Here is a 21,077-nt window from a genome sequence, read left to right as displayed (position 1 = left end):
TTATTGAACATCAAGGATCTCTCTCTGATCCTACTCTGCCCCAGAATACTGTCACATTTATAAATCCCCACCCCATTTTTTCCAGCAGGAACCAGATAATCCCTGCTTGGAGAAACCAAATGAACCCAGGAAAGATGTCTACAAAAGGATACTTGGGAATCTCTGATGGAAAAGTCACATGTTCATCTGGGCTAGCCAGATGGACTGTTCAACAGAGCTTCCAAATGTAATTCCACCCCCCCCCCCAATCAAGAGACAGTAAAGGGCTGCTTGACATTGAAAAAAAGCCCCCATAAGACAAGAGTCCAATAGAGGAAAAAGGATCCAAAACAAAAGCAGTAAAGCAATCAGGAAGTAACTTTCAACAAGGATTCATGTTGTTAGAGAGAAGAGAAGATACTGCATCTGTCAAGACTATATAAAAGAGCTTTACGGATGAAAACAAAGGCTGATTTTTTTTTTCCATTTTAAAAGACTAAGGTTTTTTTGGAAAGAGAAAAATAGAAGTTCTAAAATAAAAATACCATCAATCTGAATTGTTTAAAAAAAAAAAGAAAGCGACTCCAGGTCGTATGGTATGAGCCTGGTATGAGCTTCCAGCTAGGGAAGGTCAGGAAGAGAGTAGCACAGGTGATTAAAAAAAAAACAACAAAAAAAAACACCAAACCATCACAACACAGCTTTGTGAAATTTCTGAATGGCATAAGATAGAAAACTGAGAGAAGCACACTAGATCACAGGGAAAGGGCTGTACAGTCACAGCCCATCATCAAACTGAACCTTAGAATGAACAGTGAGGGGACAGGACACAGTCCCAGTGAAAATGCTTTCTAACCTAGAATTTGATGCCCAGAAAAGCTGTCAACCAAAAGTGGGTTTTCCTTTCCTTTGTTTATAACGATCCAAGCAAACTACCCAGGATGAGTATGATAAATTCCCCAAACAATGCAAAACTCTCAAAAAAGTTTACTTCCCATAAAAACTTTCTCAGGAAACAAAGACAAGTATTCTAACAAAGCAAGCCAAACCAAGAAAATCAGACTGAAAAACTGGAGTTCTATCATGGAAGAGACACTAGTCCATACGGAAGCAAAAAGACAAAAAGGCAACTATCAGACTAACTAGATGGATTTCCTCATAGAGGAAGCCAGAATAAGATATTTTACAGAGTTGAAGAATGTGAGAGAGTACTTTATTTTTTGAGACCAGGTCTTATTATATAGCATAGTGAAGTGTGGCCTTGAACTTGAGATCCTTCTGCCACTACCATCTCTCAAGTGCTCTACAAAATGTAAGCATGGTATATACCACAAAGGTCAGTCAACAATATTATATAGAATTAATGATGAAAACGCTGATGGTATATAAAACCAAAAGTTTGAAATAACTACATACCATACTAACGGCCACCTGCAACGGTGATTAGTATGGTATGTACCTTAAAAAATAGGATGATTTAAGAGCTCATAGTATGTGTGTATGATCTAGACATGGGGCCACAAACAGAACAGGGACCCTCCTGAAAAAGCTGACTCAGGGCAAAAGATAATTGCTTCTAAGTGTTTAGGTACTACTTGACTTTTTAACCATTAAGCATTCATTCCTTCGAATATTAATTTACCAATTAAGCCATTAATTTATATATGGAAGAAGCACCTAGGACACTGTAATAGTAATTTTCAGATTTTATTTCCCTAAGATCTTACAAATAGTATAATCAGAAAACTGATCATAATAAAGTAAAAAAAAAAAAACACTGAAGGGAGAAATCAAGTCTTCTATTTTGTGACTTATTTAATGGGCTGCATTAACATCCTATGGAAAGACCTGTTGGAAGCTCTTATATATCTGATAGAAAACAAGCCTAGCCCAGGGACCTAGCTGTGCTGGCTTGCTGCACTGGATACTGGAGGTTTAGTCTGGCATTCCAGCAGAAGGGTCACTGAGCAGGGAGTCAAAGGGCAGGTTTTCACACTTGGAGTAACTTTATACCTGTTCCTTAACTTCTGTGAGCCTGTTTCTTTGTCTACAGAGATATATAAATGATTGTGGTAGAACCACCTTTCTCCCATGGTCCAGCATAGGTATATATGCATTCACAATGTTGTGAACATGTACATATGTTTAATTGGATAAAATGACCTGAGAATAGATTGGATTGCTCGAGAAAGCTAGCAGCTGCCATCAACACAAAGTGTTCCCATTATTAGAAAGTATAAAACTTTCAAGCTTTGACTTGTAATTACATTGTATTGTTTATTTTTGTAAGTAAAGAATAACTAAAATTCTCAGGCAAGGGTCAATGCCAAACACACATAAGAACTGGTAATAAAAATGTTAACCCACCAGGAGCTGGTGGCTCACGCCTATAATCTTAGCTACATAGGAGGCTAAGATCTGAGGATTGTGGTCCAAAGCCATCCTAGACACTAAAGTCTTTTGACACTCTCATCTCCAATTAACTACCAAAAAGCCAGAAGTGGAGCTGTTGCTCAAGTGGTAGAGCACTTGCCTTGAGCAAAGACTTAAAAAACAAACAAACAAAAAAAAGCTCAGGGACAGAGGCTAGGCTCAGAGCTCAAGCCCCAGCCCCAGCACCAAAGACAAAAACAAAACTTTACCAACAACTCACTGTAAACAATGTAAGAAATCTACTTAATATAAAAGTTAAGCAAAAAACAGAAACAGCCTAAGAACGTACCAACCATTAAACCCAATATAAAGGTCCAAGTCAATCAAAGCAGCTGCTGCTTCCTTGGTACCATCAAAGGAATGTACCTAGAGACAGAGACGTAAGTTGATTATTATAGTAACTCCTTTAAATAAATAACTCCTTTAAAATTCTAACAGCATGACTTCCTAAGCAAAAGAGAGATCTGTAAGGGTTTTGGATCACAAGAGTTTCACATGTGGTAGTCCCTGCAGTTTTTAGGTTCAAGTCATTTCCGGTCACCATCTCCATTAATGTAGGCAAGATGCCCAGTATCCCTTCTGCAGTGGTTGTGTTGTTGTTGGCACAGGGTGGGGGTGGGGAGCTATGGTCTAGGCAAAGGCAGGAAGCAAGGTCAGAAACATTTTAACACTATTTAAATTACACTGTCAATCTCACTGAAATTTTCTATGAAAGGACATTTGTTTCCTTTCTGAATTCAATAGCATTAAGAGGCAAGTTTTAAGAAGCTCTCTAAAGAGGCAAGAACATTGCTTTAAAATGTTGATTGTACTAAGGCAGAGAGGAGTAAATTGCTATTTATCACCTTTGGAAATGCATAAATTCAGGCATAATTTTTCACATTTGGGGTGTTATTTATATAATCAACACCATTAATGAACACTAATCACCAAGACGTACTTTTATTGGGTGGGAGAAGGTGGTACTGGGATTTTCAGAGCCACACTATGCAACCACCCTGACAACTCCTTCATACTTACCACTCCACCCACACACCGGTCTCTGTTTCTTTTCATTACGTCTGTGAATTCAAAACAAAGAACTTTCAGCTAGTAGCCAGAGTCCTACAAAATGCTTAAATTCTAGATGAGATACTACTTTTAACTCACCCAAAAATTCAGCATGTGAATTTCGACAATGAAGAAACATTGGTAATTTTGTTTGTTCTGACAGTTCAAATTGTTTTTCAAAATATCTGCATAATGCAAACAAAATTTCCACACTGAAAATTTTATTTTAGCATGAGAAAAACAGGTCAGATAGTTTTTAATTAAAGAAATTTTATTCTCTAGATATATCAGTATGAAAACCCCTAAATTCAGCATTAAAACACATCAGGCTTAGCAGGGGGTTTTCATAACACAACTTCCGAGAGGGAAACTTCATTCTGGATTTACTAAACCATTCTCTCAACTGCTGGGTAAGTAGGTACCATTTTACACTGATGGTTAGAAGAGCTTCACTAGATTTGTTTATACTCATTTGTTATAAGAGGGGGGTTACTGATACTCCAATAATAATTACTTTTAACTAGCTTCCTGACCAAATCTCAGCAAATGAAGCAGACATCCATTCACAGAACTTGAGAGATAACCTGCAACATGCTGCCTTCAGCATGCGGGGGAGGGGTTGCTACCACCACTGACATCCAGGTGAGAAGCTGGAAGCCAGGCAGAGCTTGACTGTGATACTTTGCAACCCAGTTTTTTTTTTGGGGGGGGGTTGGTGGCTTTCTTTTCTTTTCTTTTTAATATTGTTACAAAATAAGTTACTGCCATACAGCAAAAAAAAAAAGAGAAAAAAAAGAAAACTGAAAAAAATGAAATCTAGGGCTGGAGTGTGGATCAAGTTGTACAGCACCTGTCTAGCAAGTTTGAAGGCCTGAATTAAAACTACAGTAGTAAAAAAAAAAAGATGAAAAATAAACAATGGCCTGAACATGCTAATGTTCTTGGTAAGATGCTTCCATGTACCACATATTCCTCACTTGATCATTAAAATAACCTACGATAGGACAAGAGCTGGTTTCTGAGAGGTATAGTATTTGTCCAAGATCACTGAGGACAGGCAAACTTGGAGCCAAATCTTGAGAGATTTAATTCCAACCCCAGCCCAGATGACTCCAAACAGTTATACTCTGAGGAAGCTTCTCCCATGTCCCAGAGTACAGTGACAACATCTAGCAGACAGACAGAACGGCTGGGTGTTATGTTTGGCTTTTCATTTTAACAGTGTCCCCTTGTTCTCGTCAATGGTCGTGTTGAGTTAGCTGAAACCAGGACAACAGGTAGCTTACTGTTTTCTAAAATGGCTTTACCTCCTCTAAATCCTGAAATTTGTGAAAACATTTATGTAGCTTAAATGTTCTTTTGCTGTATTTTCCTATATCTGAACTTCTGGTGTACTGAGCTATTTTCCTCTAGTACTTTGTACTCTTGGAAATGCTAACTTTTAAAATTAGAAATGGAAATCTCCTTCATAAGAAAAAGTCTTCCTAAATTAGTTGGCCTAACAAACTTAATATCTGGGGTTTTTAATCAACCTTTCAAATTCTGCAGGACTAAGATAAGTGGAGATATTTTCTTTTAAATGCTGACCATGTTGCAGTGTAGGAAACATTAGTGACAACTTGGAAGAAAGAATCTTACAAGTTATTACAACTACCAGTTCCATAATTAGTCCAGTGTGTGTCATCATTGTGTAACTTAGTTACTTTTTTTAACTAAGTTTTTTATTATGAAAATACAGAGGGGCTACAATTAAATGAGTACATTTCTTATCAGGCATTGTTGCCTCCTTTGTTTTCCCCCATCATCCCTTCCCTGCCATCTCCATAACTACCGGCCCCCCAAACTGTAAAGTTCATTTTCGACATTGTAACTCAGTTTCTATGAGGCTCCTGGCTGCAGCAGGGAATGCTCTCCACTGAGCTCAGCACTCCATAATGCCATTTCCCCACACACAACTCTGTGGACCAAGCCAAAGGAACCCATCACACATTTATAGAAACTAAGAGCTTTCTATCTTAGAAGAGGCAAAAGAAAATTTATAAGAATAACAAAGCAATACGTGTGTGTAATTTTTACATAATTTGAGAGAATAAGGTCTCCAAATTCAAGCTAGCTAAGTATCATTTGGAAAGCCACATGGGGGAAAAAAACTCGTAATGATACAAATTGAGAATAACTAGTGGATAACATTAATGGCTTTTCTTTAAGGAAGAAAATCTCACCGTGGCAACTAGAAATAACAACACAAGCTGCAGGACAGGAATTGGAATCTATCATGAGACTTTTCTGCTTGCTTTACTTACACTTTCTTTCAGTTCATAAATGAACATTGTTAAGTGAAACTGGTTCTTTACCTGAGTTAGATCTGCTTGTTTTTGCACAGCTGTGATTTGCTTTAGGCTGAATTAAAATTTAGTGACAACACTAGATTAGGGCATGGGCTTGAAAAGGTCAGTTTCAGAGTAGCAGTTGCTACTACCTAGGATGCAGGTGAGCCAAAAGCTGGCTGAAAACAAGGATGGCCTCCATCTCCTCTCTATGGCTGCCCTCCATCCTATTCTTCCTCTTCAGCATCTACTTTACAAAAGGCTCATGAGAACCAGAGTCCAGCCTCCACCTGATCACAGACCTTACTCTCCAGAATATCTGGAGTTTCAAGTCTAGTTTATGACCAACTCCAGCAGTAAACCTGCTCCCTGTCATAATGGATTTCAGCTAGGGTGCACAGACAGGAGTCCATTTAAGATGGAGCAATGGAGGAGGGGGATACACTTCTAGCATATATAATTTGAATAAAGAAACCCAAGGCATAAAGTTATTGACTTAATCAAGATAGGCACACAAGCTAAGGGTTTAGTTTAGTGGAAGCAGGGTTGCTTAGCATGAGTTAGGCCCTAAGTTCAATCCCCAGTGCAGGGGAGAAAAATTCAACAATCATTATTATCTGGATATTAGAAGATAATTTGATCCAATTTCTCCTTCATACATTAGAAAGAAGGTTGTTTATTCTCAAAATCTCTTTAGAGACAGAACACATACATATTTTGTACACTCTTGAGTTCCCAGAAGTTGCTGGCACAGAGTACTCAATAAATATTTGTTCACTGAATGAATAACTAAATTAACTTAGAAGGAATTTTAAAAATATTTCTGGCTGGAAGGGTAGCTCAGTCAGTGGTAGATGCTGACCTAGCATGAGGCCTTGGGTTGAATCTGCAGCACATAAAATGTTCATGTTTTAAATTAAGACTCTACCCTAATTTTTCTGTTTAACTACATAGCACTGGACCACCAGTAGGACAGACTATAGTAGGACATCCTCAACACTGTGGGCTTTGGATTTGCTCGGAAGTTACTATCTTAACATGGCTTGTATGGAAGGATTCTTTCCGTTCCAAGTGAATAATATCCACTTTCTAGTAAGAGTAAAAATTGTTTCTTCCTTTGGTTATTGACCCTTATAATCCTCTAAATATCCCCTGCTTTTACATCATATTCTCAACTAAGGTACTCTATCCAGGTATATTAAACAATGACCTGTTTCTTTTCTTTCTTTTTAAATGGTCAGTCATGGGGCTTGAACTCAGGGCCTTGGCACTATCACTTGGCTTTTTCACTCAAGGTTAGAGCACTTTACCATTTTAAGCCACAGAACCACTTCCAGCTTTCTTATGGTTAATTGGAGATAAGAATTTCATGGATTTTCCTGCTCAGGCTGGCTTCAAAATGTGATTCTTAGATCTCAGCCTCCTAAGTAGCTAGGATTACAGGCATGAGCTACCAGCACCAGGCTCAAATGAACTGTTTCTATCCCATGAATTATATATAATGAAGCATGGACTTTGTTTCATCTAACTTTTGATATGCACAGAGGAAAACACAAGCATCCTAATAGTTAGTCTAATGATATGCTCAATTGATGTTATTTTTTTTAAAAAATTACTCAGAATTTACAGTAATTTTTAAAATCAACAAGTTTTCTTACTTGAGCTGAGTATCTTTGGGACAAAACTGAAGTCGATCAAAATCTTTAAAAGATAAGAAAAGAATAATTACTCAGGATAGATACAGAACTACTCAGTTATTCTAAACACAGTTGTTTTAAGTGGTTTGGTTGGCACTTACCAAGTCCACATTCCCCTATTGCGACAACCTTCCCCTTATTGTTTTCAGCAAGACCGAGCAGCTCCATTAGGTAAAGATCAGGGTTATCCTTTTCAAATTCACTACATCTCGTAGGATGACATCCAACTGTACTGAAAAACATATCTAACACAAAAATCACACCTTGGGGTTGTTTGCAGCATGTTTCTATTTAACATGAAAAAATGCAAATAACTTCAGCTGATTTTCAACTGCATAAATGATTCAAATTACCAGAATTACATCATGCTAATCATGTAAAAATTTATGGATATGAAAATTGCCTTAATGTGTTAATAATCAATTCAATTCTTTCCACAGCTTGATATTTACTGAGCATAACAGAATAGAAAGTGAAACAACTTTTTGAAATGTCATCATCTAATTTTATCTTTCATCATCACATTCATGTGACTGCTGTAATTCATGGATTTAATATTACAGTTAAAATGTATTCCCCATGAAAAAGCTAAAAGCAGGGATGACTTTAAAGGAAAGGCTTTCCTTACTTGTTTATAGCTCACTTATTTGAAGACTAGATGTTTTAGCAGCCTTTACTGTATGGAGCAAGTGAGAAAATCAAAATGATTTTAAAAGGGGGGGGAGTAGCTCATTGTAGACTGGACAGCATGCAACAGGCCCAGCACCAAACAACATCAAAGGTTTGTGTAGGTTTATAGGGACCCACACTTGAATACACAGAGGTGGTGTGGACTCTTTCTCAAGCTCTCCCACAGATATCTATAGATAAAAGAAGGCAGCCCTATAAACCTATGAGGACACAAGATATATGAAGAGGAATGGAAAAGGGCTAATAAGGGAGATGATGGTAACTTAAAATCATCAGCTTGGTAATGAAAAGAACAGAGAAAATGTTTATATTTTGAAGACCTCTGAGAAGGTGATTAGTTTTATGTCTTTAATCACTAAGAAAATGTATCAGGATATTGTAAGTGTGTATTTTAGAAGGATTTCTATAAAAGATTGGTTTTAGGGCTGGAAAGGTGGCTCAGTGGTGGTAGAGTGCTTGCCTTTCAAGCACGAGGCCCTGGGTTCACTTCCTCAGCACCACATAAGCAGAAAAAAGCTGGAAGTAGCACTGTGGCTCAAGTGGTAGGGCGCTAGTCTTGAGCTGAGGAGCTGAGGGACAGCACCCAAGGCCCAGAATTCAAGCCCCACAACAACAAGAACAAGATTGGTTTAATAAGATTTCATATATAAAAGGAACACATCTGTATTTTCAAAAATCACATGTAATATAGGCATTCCCCAGTGTATATACAGTACATTAGGCATAGGAAAAAAAGTTAAATGCTAAATGAAGTGTTTTATAGAACTGGCATTCTTTTAAGAATTCCAAAAATTTTAAGATTTTAAGTAAGTGTAAAATGTATGAACATTAAAGGAGCATATGAAGATTGTATATTACATTGCTACTTGCATTCCTGGGGCCTTACTCAGTATCTGGTCTACACGATCACCATTTAATAAAGCAGGCTGGAGATACAAGCCCATAAACCCAGCCACTTGGCCATCTGAAGCAGGAAGATCAAGAGTTCAAAGTTAGTCAGAATATAACAAGACTCATCTCAAAAAAAAAAAGATAAAAGATAAAAGAAAAAGATCAATAAATTAATCCTTTATAGCATAAATTTAAAAGGAATAAAAACAACTTATATTTAAAATATATTACAATATATGCCTAAAAGTTCTGCGCGCGTGCGTGCGCGCGCGCGTGTGTGTGTGTGTGTGTGTGTGTTGGTGCCGGGGCTTGAACTCAAGGCCTGGGCACCATTCCTTAGCTTTTCACTCAACGTTGGCACTTTACCACTTGAGCTACACCTGCACAACTGGCTTTTTGGTGGTTAGCTGGAAATTCGTTATTTTATTCTCATAGACTTTTCTGTCCAGCCATGTTTCAAACCATGATTCATCCTCAGCTCTCAGCCTCCACAGTAGCTAGAATTATAGGTGTAACTGGTACCTACTCAAATTCTTAAGTTATACACACGGATTACTTTTCCTCACTTGACTGAAATATTATATGAGAAGGTTTTATCAAACACCTCACACACCAATCAATCCTCTGAAATTTGTCATCTTAATCATGTCCTGTTTAAATCAGGGCATTTTCCTACAGTGTCTACAGTCAGGTTTCATTGAATCTGTACCTGAAGTAGTTCTCAGACTTCTTCAAAATTATTTAATTCATTTTTTTGTTAAAGTAATATGAGGATACCATTTGTTTGTGCCAACTGAAGTGCATCTTTACTGTCTTGTAGATTTCCACCTGTAATCATAAACTGAAACAGAGAGAAAATAAGCTGACTTCAACACATCAACAATTCTTCCAGGTCTTCCCACTTGCCTGTTCTCTGTCAAAGCCTACCTTTCCTTTAAATGTCAGGTCATGGCAGACTGATTAAAGACTTGTGAGTTTACAATGCAGTTCATTTAAATCAGTCATTCAATAGTGTTGATTAGCTTGGTAGTTCTCCCAGTGTGGCCCAAGAAAAATTGCCAGGATATACAGGAGGTCAAAACTACTTTCAGAACAATACTTAGGCACTGTTTGTCTTCATCTCTCTCACTCTGCCACATTAGGTCTTCTACAAGCTGCTGGACATGTGATACCACAATAGACTGACCACAGAGATGGATGAGAAATTCCAGTTGTCTATGAAGCTAGTTATTATAACAAGACTTAAAATAATCCCTCTTGTTTCTAAAGTTGGTTTTGGAAAATGCTTACATAAAATAGGAAAAAGTTTTCATAAAAATACTATTTTATATAATAGTTTATTGTTATTCTAAAATGAGTTAATAAATATTTTTAATTGCTTTAATTTCTAATATACATCAGTAGACATAGCCCAAATAACTAAAGCTCTTGAAGACTGTGGAAAGGGTCAGAAAAGGAAAAGTACAGTGACAAATTCACTGGAGAGAAGTTATGGCTCTTGGTAAATATGCATTTTCTAAAGATACAGCCTTGTCTGTTTGTGCCAGAACTGGGGCTTGAATTCTAGGCTCTATCTCCCTCCACTTTTTCATTGAACCATGCCTCCATTTCTGGCTTTTTGGTGACTGGAGATAAGAGTCATGTGGATTTATCAGTCCCATATGGCTTCTTACCAAGACTCTCAGTTTGCAGCTTCCTGAATAACAAGTATTACAGGTGTGAGCCACTAGTGTGTAGCTTGATACACACACACACACACACACACACACACACATTTTTAAAGCTTACTTCAAATATCTTAGTAAGTTATAAAGAAGAATTCATCCTAGGCACATACCTAAAGAGAACACACACACCACACACATACACACAAAAGTGGAATTGCTAGATACCGACAGCTCAAGCTTATAATCCTAGCTACTCAGGAAGCTGAAATTTGAAGATCATAGTTCAAAGCCAGCCCTGGCAGGAAATTCTGTGAGATTCTTACCTCCCATTAATAACCAAAAAAACAGAAGTGGCGCTTTGGCTCAAGTAGTAGAGCACTAATCTAGAGCATAAAATCTCATGACCCACATACACACATAAAAATGTGGAATTGAATATTCTTTTATAGCAACTTAAGCCTCTACTATGACTAGACATTGCACATCTACCAGGGAATGAAAGTCATAATTAAATCCTCAACTGCTGTGGAACACAGGCTATAAAGCAGTTGTAAAACAAAACAAAAACTTTGTACTAACATGACCTAGTTCTTTAGAACTAAACTAGCTGCCTACATCTAGTACTTAAATTATGTTCAACAGTTTCTGAGCAAGACTACTTTTTACTTTACCCTAACAAGGGAAGAAGGGCCAGATGAGAGGGTCTGCCATTCCCCCATGACAGTGGTGGTGCACTCCCCATGTGCTCTACCTCTATGTTAGGTATAGAAGCAAATGCTCTGCATTCCACATTTTCTTTCCCTTTCACTCTACTAATGAATGGCCAATATCCTTCCTTTTTTTTTTGTTTGGGTTTTTTTTTAACTGTATTTTTTTTGTCTTTTCCTTTTGGTACTGGGGATTGAACCCAGGACATTGCGCTTGCTAGGCAAGCGCTTTGCCACTGAGCTACATCCCAGCCCTATCCTTCCTTTTTTACAAATGAGAAAAGTAAAATCTGGGGAGATAAAATATCCCATGTTATGAGGCTATGAAGGAGAAAGCTGGGGCTGGAAGCCATGCTTGTCATGCCAGAACCGTTCTGCAGGTTACCTGCATGAACATGATACATAAATATAAAATGGATGCAGGTCCAAGTAAAATTCCCCTCGGTTCTGTCATTCCATGAATGTGTGCCTGGTTAGAAATGTTCAGATGAAAGTACTCACGGCTGACACAGAAAAAGTTAGGAGCTTGGAATTCCAGAGTTTGCAGCAAAGCTCTATACAAAGTGATTTAGCAAGTAGGGAAAGACTACATAATGGGAGAACTGTGTCCCTTTCATCCTTTGCTATTACCTAATAGCTCTGTACACATTTAGAGTTGGAGGCTATGGACCTCATGAAATCAGTAGTGTCATTTTTTTAGTGCTGAGGACTTTCACTTTATTTATTCATTTATTTACTTACTTATTGTCAGTCATGGGGCTTTAACTCAGGTGCTGGGTGCTGTCCCTGAGCTTTTTTTGCTCAAGGCTAGCACTCTACTACTTTGAGCCAAAGCACCACTTCCAGTTTTCCTGTGGTTCATTGGAGATAAGAGTCTCACAGACTTTCCTGTCCAGGTTGGCTTTGAACTATGATCCTCTGATCTCAGCCTCCTGAGTAGCTAGGATTACAGGTGTGAGCCACCAGCACCTGATTGGACTTTCACTTTGGAAGTAATAGCTGCCATGGGTCTTGAAGCCATGACTTCACCCCATTTTTGTATGTGTAGGCTAGCCTGCATTTGAAAACTAATTTAAAGAAAAATCTATCTGACCAATTTGACACTGAGCCAGTTAATATTCGTTTATTCTTTAGAACTGTCTACAAAAACAGCAAAAATTTTTATTGCTGTGAAAATTACAGTGCTATTAAAAATAGTAACCCATAAGGCAAACTTAGTGACAGGTGTGTGTCTATTTGATGACTGCTTAATTTCAACAAACGATAAGTCATATTGAAAATTTTTAATTGTCTTGTAAGAAGCTGGACACTTCAAATAGATAAAGTATTTTAAATATATTTTGTTACCTATAACATTTCTAGGGTTTGTGTAAGTTAAATACCTGTGAACAGAGTAGTTTGATATTTTTTTTTAAATAACAAAAAGCAGATGTTACCTTTTTAACACCAATCTGGACAGCTCTCTCTATTACATCCTGCAAATCATCTGTACAAGATAAATCACATGGTAAGAAAACCTGGGATAAATAATGAACTTATTATTAGTAAATGAATCTAGTTAATCTCAAAATAAAAAGAGACAATCACATGTACTAAATCAAAGTATAATCATGTGTTTGAAAAACACTGTGACATACATAGTAAGACAAGAACTAGCAGTTTTTTAAATTAATCTAAGGCTAGCTAGACAAATACAATATAATTAAGTGTATTTTTATTTTGTTGACAAAAAAGTGAGGATCAGGACTGGGAAGGTGGCTCAGTGGTAGAGCACTTGCCTTGCATGCATGAGGCCCTGGGTTTGATTCCTCAGCACCACATAAGCAGAAAAAAAAAGCTGGAAGTGGCACTGTGGCTCAAGTGGTAGAGCACTCGCCTTGAGCTGAAGAGCTGAGGGACAGCGCCCAAGCCCAGAGTTCAGGCCCCACGACTGGACCCCCCCCAAAAAAAGTGAGGGTCACAAAAAAATCACGAGATTCAAACTAATGAGTAGAAGGTACTTGCTTTGAATTTGGAAACTGATTTGTTCGTTGTGCCAGTAACAAACTTAGGGCCTTGCATTCTTGTTTGGCTTACTCGTGACTGGCACTCTATCACTGCCACGTGAGCCATCAAGTCCAGCATTTAGCTCTTAAAGGGTTGATAGCTAACCTTAAGTGATAACTAGAAACGATTTTGTTTTCAGCTGTTTTCTGTTACCCTGTAAGAGGGTACCCTGTGAAGCAGCACACTGCCTATATGTTAGGTCTCTAAAAAGCTAGGCCGCTGGAAAGAACAAAAAGCAAGATAAGGAAATAGACACATTAATCACATTGCTATTTTTCATTACCTCACCGAAAATGTTAAAAAAAAAAAAGTGTAAATTTTCCACAGATAAAGAACAGGGATGGATTAAAGTTTTATGTGAGAGATGTGGGTCAAACAGTAGATCACCTGCCCTGTGCAAAGTTCTGGGTTCAATGCAGAACAAAGAAAAAACAAAAATCACAATTTGTAGTTTGCTGCTACGTGTGCCTTATAAATGCCCTTAACTATGGTTTATAAATATAGCTTGTTTGTGCTTCATTTCATTTTAATCTAAAATGCACGATGAGTTATTGTACATCCTAATTTAAGGGTGAATTAAACTTTTCAAGGTTTCTTTAGAGAATTGATCTTCACAGAGGAACACTTTACAAACTTAAGAAGAGAAACACTTACCTTGGTGCTTCTGAACCCCCCTATAAATTCCTCTGAACATAGGATCTGTTAGGTTAATACCAATATCTGCAGAAAGTAAACAGAAAATAACCAATTAGTCATCAAGAGTCTTTACTTGAAGCTTCTGTTGATGTTTCCATTCCCACCCTCATACGTGATCACCTCATGTAAGTGCTGGGCACTTAGCGGCAACTATGAAACATTACAATTAGCCCTGGTATTAAAGGACACAGAAAAGGAACTTCCAGCCTGTCTGGTGGTAGGCTCACAAAAGACTTACAGAAACAATTCCTGACCTGATCTCCTACTTTGAGTTTCTCAATGGGACAGGGTACACTGCAGCCAGCCATACACTGCAGCCAGCCAGCAAAGCCTGCCCTGGTGAAATAGCTGGAGAGAAGCAAGAGGAAGGAAGTGTCCAGAACAGGCAGGACCCAGTAATGTTACAGACATTGTGTTTACTGTACCACACTGGATACAAGAGCACTGCTGATGGTGTTTAAGCAGAGAAACAAGATTTACATGTGGGCATCTCATTGTGGCATCTTTGCAGACAGTGGGACAAGCAGAGTTAGTCTGTCTCAATGAGAACCTGGGAAAAGTTCATACATGTGGTTAGAAGAGATTGAATTAAAGTAATGGAAATGGAAATACAGGAAGTGTAATCATTTACTTATTTTTCGTATACGCTATATATAACTATAAATAGAATGTGCTATAATGTGCAAGTCATCATGTTTATCTTCATCATCTTCCTAGAACCTAGTATACCTAGAGATCTTACAGAAGGTGTGCTGTCCACAGGGATTTAGTCTGTAAATAATGACTATGCACCTGGGAACAAATGGGAAGGGCAATACTGTTTTGACAGGGATGATGAGAAGAGCTTCCCAGAAGAGCTGGGTCTTGAAGACAGAGTGTAGGTCTACATGCTGAAGACAAAGGGCATTCTACACCCAAGTGTGTACAGACACTACTGAACCTGGGACGCCAGAGGACCTCTGCGGCACCTGCGGGGCAGCAGTTTTGTCTCACCTCTCCCTCTAACCACAAAACTCATCTCCAACATCTGGCAATGTCTGTAAACTTTTGGGGGTGTCACATCTAAAAGGAGCATTACTGGTATCTAGTGGTGAAGTCATGAGTGTTCAGGAAAACCACCCACAACAAAGAACTATGTGAGCAAAACAGTAAAATGGGGCTCTTGTTAAACCTTGCTGTTGAACCTAAGAGAGCACAGGAAAAATGAGAAAACCAAACTCTGCTCATCATGCTGATGCCCTTATATCTTTGGAATGTTCTACATTGTGCTTTTCTCTTACTAGTTCAAATGCTTGAAATACTTTCTCCACTACATATGCCGCTATATTTAAGGTAAATATGCTTGAGGCTGGGCATGGTGGCTCACCTGGAATCCTAGTTATTCAGGAGGCAGAAATAAGGAAAATCACAGTCTGAGGCCAATCTATGCAAAAAGTTACTAAGACTCATCTCAACAAACAAGCATGGCTTGGTGGTTCTCTTCTGTAATCTCAAATACACAGGAGAAAGGTTGTGTCTGAGACTGACCAAGAAAAAAAAATGTACAAGATCTTATCTGAAAAACAACTAAAGTAAAAAGGGCTGGAAGCATTGTTGGGCCCTGAGTTCAAACCCCAGTACTGTCAAAAAAAAAAATCAAACAAATAAACAGTCTTCAGTTTTCAGCAATAGGAGAATCTCCCAATTCTTGTAGTGGGGGAGCAGCTGCCTACCACTAGACTTCAACATTATTTCTATTATTATATATTGCTATATTCTCATTGATTCCTTCTAATCTGGACCCTAGGACGTACTGCCACATTTCGGAGACCTTGAAAAATGACTGGTAGTTTGGATAAACAGAGAGACAGTAAAGAACGTATTTCAAGCATTTGAGCTAGTAAAAGAAAGGCACAATGTAGAAAATTCCAAAGATATCAGGGCATCGGCAGATGAGTGAGTGATGTACCTCTTTTGTTTGTATTGTTTTTCTTTTTTTGGGGTCCGGTCATGGGGCCTGAACTCTGGGCCTGGGTGCTGTCCCTCAGCTCTTCAGCTCAAGGCTAGCGCTCTACCACTTGAGCCACAGTGCCACTTCCAGCTTTTTTCTTTTTGCTTATGTGGTGCTGAGGAATCAAACCCAGGGCCTCAGGCATGCAAGGCAAGCGCTCTACCACTGAGCGACCTTCCCAGCCCTTGTTTGTATTTTTTGATGGCACCAGGGTTTAAACTCCAGGTCTCATCCTTGCTAGGCAAACACACTATCATTTGAGCCATACCCCCAGTCCCTTTTGCTTTAATTACTTTTTGATAAAATCTTGCATTTTTGCTCAGAGCCAGCCTTAGACATGCTTCTTCTGCCTGTGGCTTCTCATGGAGCCCAGATAACAAACACACGTCCCCATATTAGGCTTATTGATTAAGATGGGTTCTTGCAGCAAATACCTACAAAAAAGTTCAAATTGACTAAAAGGAATTCAATCTATGAACAAGTTCTAAGAAAGACAGTAAGATAGAAGAACTATCATTATGCAGTTATGGAAAGAAAATGGGCCTTGTAGTTAGAACTTCTGAGTGGCCAATTATTAATTGACTAGTCTTAGCTCTTGCTGAGCCTCAATTTTCTTACTAGTAGGATGAGCACAGAATTATTCTTTTGGGCCTATGAAATATATCTCAAACCCAGAAATGTAGAAGTGAAGAAATTTTGTAGATCGAAGGCCTATAACATGTCATCATCATTATTACCGAGCATAGACAGCATCATACAAAGATTGTAGCATGCCATCACCAAAGAGAATCTGGGCTGACATTAGCTACCTTCCACACCGTCTCATGTGGTCAATGCTTCCATCCCTGACTGCAGCATCAAACAGCCAAAGGTGGGCCAACCTGTTTTGTTGTCAAAATCCTATTTATTTAACTTGTTCAAAAAGTGCAGATCTGTGATGAGTGTCTTTTAAATTAAAACGGTTCCACTCAGAAGTATGCTTACTGACAAGGAAATTCAAAAGTAAACAGTACTGTATGAAACCCAATTTCTAGTCAGTTCCAGACAACTAGAGTAAATAGTCTAAAAAAAGACAGATGGGGGTTGGGAGGAAGTGGCAGGAAGGAAAACAAAGCAAAGTGGGAAATTGGACTGTGCTTCTGATTAGGGAATGAAATTGAAGGATTCGTATATTTCATGGTATGTCACACTATGTAGAGGAACATGTTTCCTTTTCGTTAATTTTTTTAAATAGATAGCTTTGCTAAAAACCACTTCATCTATTAATGTGCTTATGTTTTTCAAAATAAAACAGAGGAAACTTGTTTGCACTGTTAGCAACCAAGAGAAAAAATACACCTTCCAAGTAAAGCCTGTTTGTACTCAAGTGAACCATGTCCAGGTGACAGTCATCTATGATTTAGAGATACAAAGGGACAGCAAATAAGGTATTTCAAATTTTGTTGGTCTTTCAATATAATTTCATGTTTACAAGAAATACAGGGGACTACAGAACAAGCCAAATGACACTACTATTGGCAACAGACCAAAAATTAAGGACATTTTGTGGGACAATCAGTCCAGTTCCTTCAGCAAATCAACACCAGAGGGTAGAAAAAAGTGCTAGAGCAAAGAACTGGCAGACTCCTGCCGCAGCCACTGCCTTTTGTTTTGTTCTGTTAAGACAAGGTCTCACCACATAGCCTCAGCTAGCCTCTTACTAGTGCTCCTCCTGCTGCACCTCCTGAGTGTTGCAAGTTTGTTAATGAACCACCACACCTCGTTCCCACTGCCCCATTGCGTTCAACTCTAGGCTAAGAATGATTTTACATTTTAAATAATTGAAAAAAAATAGAGTATTTGTGATGTGTAAAAACTATAAAAAGCTTAAGTTTTCATATCCACCAAGTTTTATAGGAACATGGCCATACCTATTAGTTTACTATTACCTATGGCTATTTCAGAATGCCAAGGTGAGGTAAGAAAACACAAATTGCTTTCCCTAAGTATAGTCTCATGTCCAAACACTCCCCATACCTCACTCTGACACCAGATATGTGAATGTCACCCTCCCTACCTCCTGCACAACCAATTCTCCAACACTAGCTGGATGTTATAGTTTGGATCTCAAGTAGTCCCCAAGACCTCAAATGTAAATGTGTTTTCCAGAGTTGCCCACGAATAGTTCGGCTTTCCAGCCTCTTCTGCGTTAGAAATGGAGTGTAGTTTGGAAAGGAAACCACTTCTTGTGCAATTGGAGGAAATGGAAATGTAGAAACCATACAATCTGGGGATAGTCAACTGTTCCCATCCAAAATCTATGGCTGGTATCATAACAGTGTTTTAATTTCCCATCCCAGAGTTCCAGGTAAAGCTCGTTCATGGACCAAACTTCCACAGATCTAATATGGTCTTTCAAAGTTCTGTTCATGACTTAATGTAGTAAGTTAATAAGCCAATGTACTGTTCACAAGCAGTTTTTTAAATGGCATGGAATAAAAGACTAAATATCAGACTAAGTTGTAATAAAGATGAATGTTTAGTATGACTCATTTTATTTTAAAGAAAAAAATCTGTTTGCTTTAATGTATTTGTATAAATTTATTAAAATGAATGATATACTTAAACATTTAACAGTTACAATGAGAACTGAAAGTGCAAATGAAAGAAAATTATCCTAATTATTAATCTCAAGAAAGTTACCTTTTTATCTTTATCAGTTTTTTTTCCCCCTGCAGTCCTGGGGCTTGAACTCAAGCCTTGGCACTGTCCTGAGCTTCTTTTTTTTTGTTTTTGTTCAAGGCTAGCACTCTACCACTTGAGCCACAGTACCACTTCTGGCCTTTTCTGTTTTTGTGGTACTGAGGATTCAAACCCAGGGCTTCATACATGCCAGGGAAGCACTACTAAGCCACATTCCAAGCCCTCTTTTATCAGTATTTAAAAATAATTTTAGGACTAAAGCCACATACTCTCTTTTACCCATTTGTTCATATTCTTTTGAATAGTCATTTTACTAAGTAAGACCCTGGCCAACAAAGAAAAATGCTAGTGATTGCCTTAAAGAGTGTTAGTATTGAGGGATAGGCAGATACATACTTAATTTCAAATAATGTTTTAGAGGGTATATTAGAAAGTCTTTAAAGAAAAGCCAGGCAATAGGGAAGTCTGAATGACATTAAAGGCATAAGGGAACACTTTGGCCCCAAATTGCTACTCTAAAATGTGTCAGAGTAAGAAACAGCAGAAGTAGTGTTTATTGGACACAAAAGGGATAAGGCTGGAAAATGGGCAGGGCCAGATTGCAGAAAGAAAGCCTTTGTATGCTACTAAGACAATCAACTATGCTGCTAAGACAGCAACTGAAAGATCTGAAGCAAAAGAAGTTTAGTTGATTAAAAAAAATAATATAAGGGGCTGGGAATGTGGCTTAGTGGTAGAGTGCTTGCCTAGCATGCATGAAACCCTAGGATTGATTTCTAAGTACCACATAGGCAGAAAAAAGGCAGAAGTGGTGCTGTGGCTCAAGTGGTAGAGTGCTAGCCTTGAGCAAAAGCTCAGGGACAGTGCCCAGACCCTAAGTTCAAGCCCTTGGACTAGCAAATCACCATCATCATCATCATCATCTGGAACCTGGAGGTTGAGGGGGTAGGGGGGCTAAAGAGACATGATTTGAGGTAGAGAATTAGCTTTATACTACAAACCTTTTTAGAGCATCTTAATGGGAGTATTACATGACTTTTTATTCCATCTCTCCTCCTAATTACATTACAGATTAGGGTGTTCTTACAACCTTCCAGGAACCTCCAGGCCTCACCCCTGGCTCTATCACAGCCTTTTTAAAGCTTTATTTATAATCACTAACATTGTCCCTCCCATTTGTTTGACTACAGCTCTTATCCAGTTTGGAAACTAAAGCAATTCAAGATACAGTTTCACAGTATTCACTAGTTGTTGTTTTTTTTGAGGGGGGTGGGGACACTGCTTTACTTTCTGGAGTGTCAGACTATACAAGTGTCTAGATGATGTCTCTTCCTGGATGTCATTTAAGAGTTCCAAACAAAACTAACCCCAATGTGTCTGAGTGGCTTTCGTATATACTGCCAAACCAGTTATGCTTCCAGTTCATGTTTATTTACTTTTGCATTTGCTCAAATCTGGAGCCATCAATGCTCAGGTCTCTCCTATGCCTCACTAAATCTCCATTTAACTACCAGGGTTATTATACTAAGGCAGATGTAGGATCGCTTTCATTTCCTAATCTGTAAGTAGCTGGAAACGCCACAAATATCATGCCCAGCGTCATCCACGACTATATCCCGGGGTGCACGATTCTGGCTTATAGCTGGCACTCAACTCTCACGAACGAATGCTTCTTGGGGAAAGGCTTCACTTTATGGAGAGTGAGGCTAAAGCGAGACAATGGAGTCCAAGTCACCTCCCAAATGCTAGGCCTCACAACGTCGCCCAGGCGTTCCTGAGTGCCGGTCGGCTCCCACTCGGGGCCACCGCCGTCATCTCCCTTCACCGGACCTGCCGAGCACAAGACGGCGCTCCCCGCGGTTTTCGTGTAACCCGCCCCGTCTAACCAAGCGTCCGTCAACATCCCCGCAGGTTTGGGGCCGTGCCCGCCCAAAGGCGCGTCCCGGAGGCCGAGGTAGACAGGGCGCACGGGGGATTCGAACCTGGGGCCTCCCGCGTGCCCGGCGAGGGCTCTTCCCAAATCTCCTCCTCCCTTCCCCACCGAATGTAACGCAGACATGGAGGAGAGCACAAGTCACGACCGCGTCAGTCTCCGCACATAAACACACGCGAAACCGGCAAAAGGCGCCTCTTACCGATGAACCTGAAGCGACTCATGACGGCGGCGCGGGCTCCTCCCCGGCGGAAGCGGAAGCGGCGGGCCCTCCAGGCCCTTCCCGCCA

General features: G+C 39.1%; 1 protein-coding gene across 1 annotated transcript in view; it reads right to left on the bottom strand.

The window, feature by feature from the left end:
• Positions 1 to 21,043, bottom strand: part of Tatdn1 (TatD DNase domain containing 1) — a 28,472-nt gene extending 7,429 nt beyond the window's left edge. The window contains exons 1-9 of the mRNA XM_013036753.1: positions 20,991 to 21,043; positions 14,142 to 14,207; positions 12,878 to 12,927; positions 9,845 to 9,908; positions 7,588 to 7,731; positions 7,448 to 7,490; positions 3,562 to 3,647; positions 3,433 to 3,473; positions 2,702 to 2,778 (exon numbers count right to left, since the gene is read on the bottom strand). Of these exons, the coding sequence (XP_012892207.1) occupies positions 2,702 to 2,778; positions 3,433 to 3,473; positions 3,562 to 3,647; positions 7,448 to 7,490; positions 7,588 to 7,731; positions 9,845 to 9,908; positions 12,878 to 12,927; positions 14,142 to 14,207; positions 20,991 to 21,012 (593 nt within the window). The 5' untranslated portion in view covers positions 21,013 to 21,043. The remainder of the gene's footprint in view (positions 1 to 2,701; positions 2,779 to 3,432; positions 3,474 to 3,561; positions 3,648 to 7,447; positions 7,491 to 7,587; positions 7,732 to 9,844; positions 9,909 to 12,877; positions 12,928 to 14,141; positions 14,208 to 20,990) is intronic.
• Positions 21,044 to 21,077: the final 34 nt, after the last annotated feature.

This window comes from Dipodomys ordii, unplaced genomic scaffold (genome assembly GCF_000151885.1).
Source record: "Dipodomys ordii isolate 6190 unplaced genomic scaffold, Dord_2.0 Scaffold405, whole genome shotgun sequence".
NCBI classification, from domain to species: domain Eukaryota; kingdom Metazoa; phylum Chordata; class Mammalia; order Rodentia; family Heteromyidae; genus Dipodomys; species Dipodomys ordii.
Note: the sequence above shows the minus strand (reverse complement) of the source record. Positions and strands in the feature narration are given on the sequence as shown.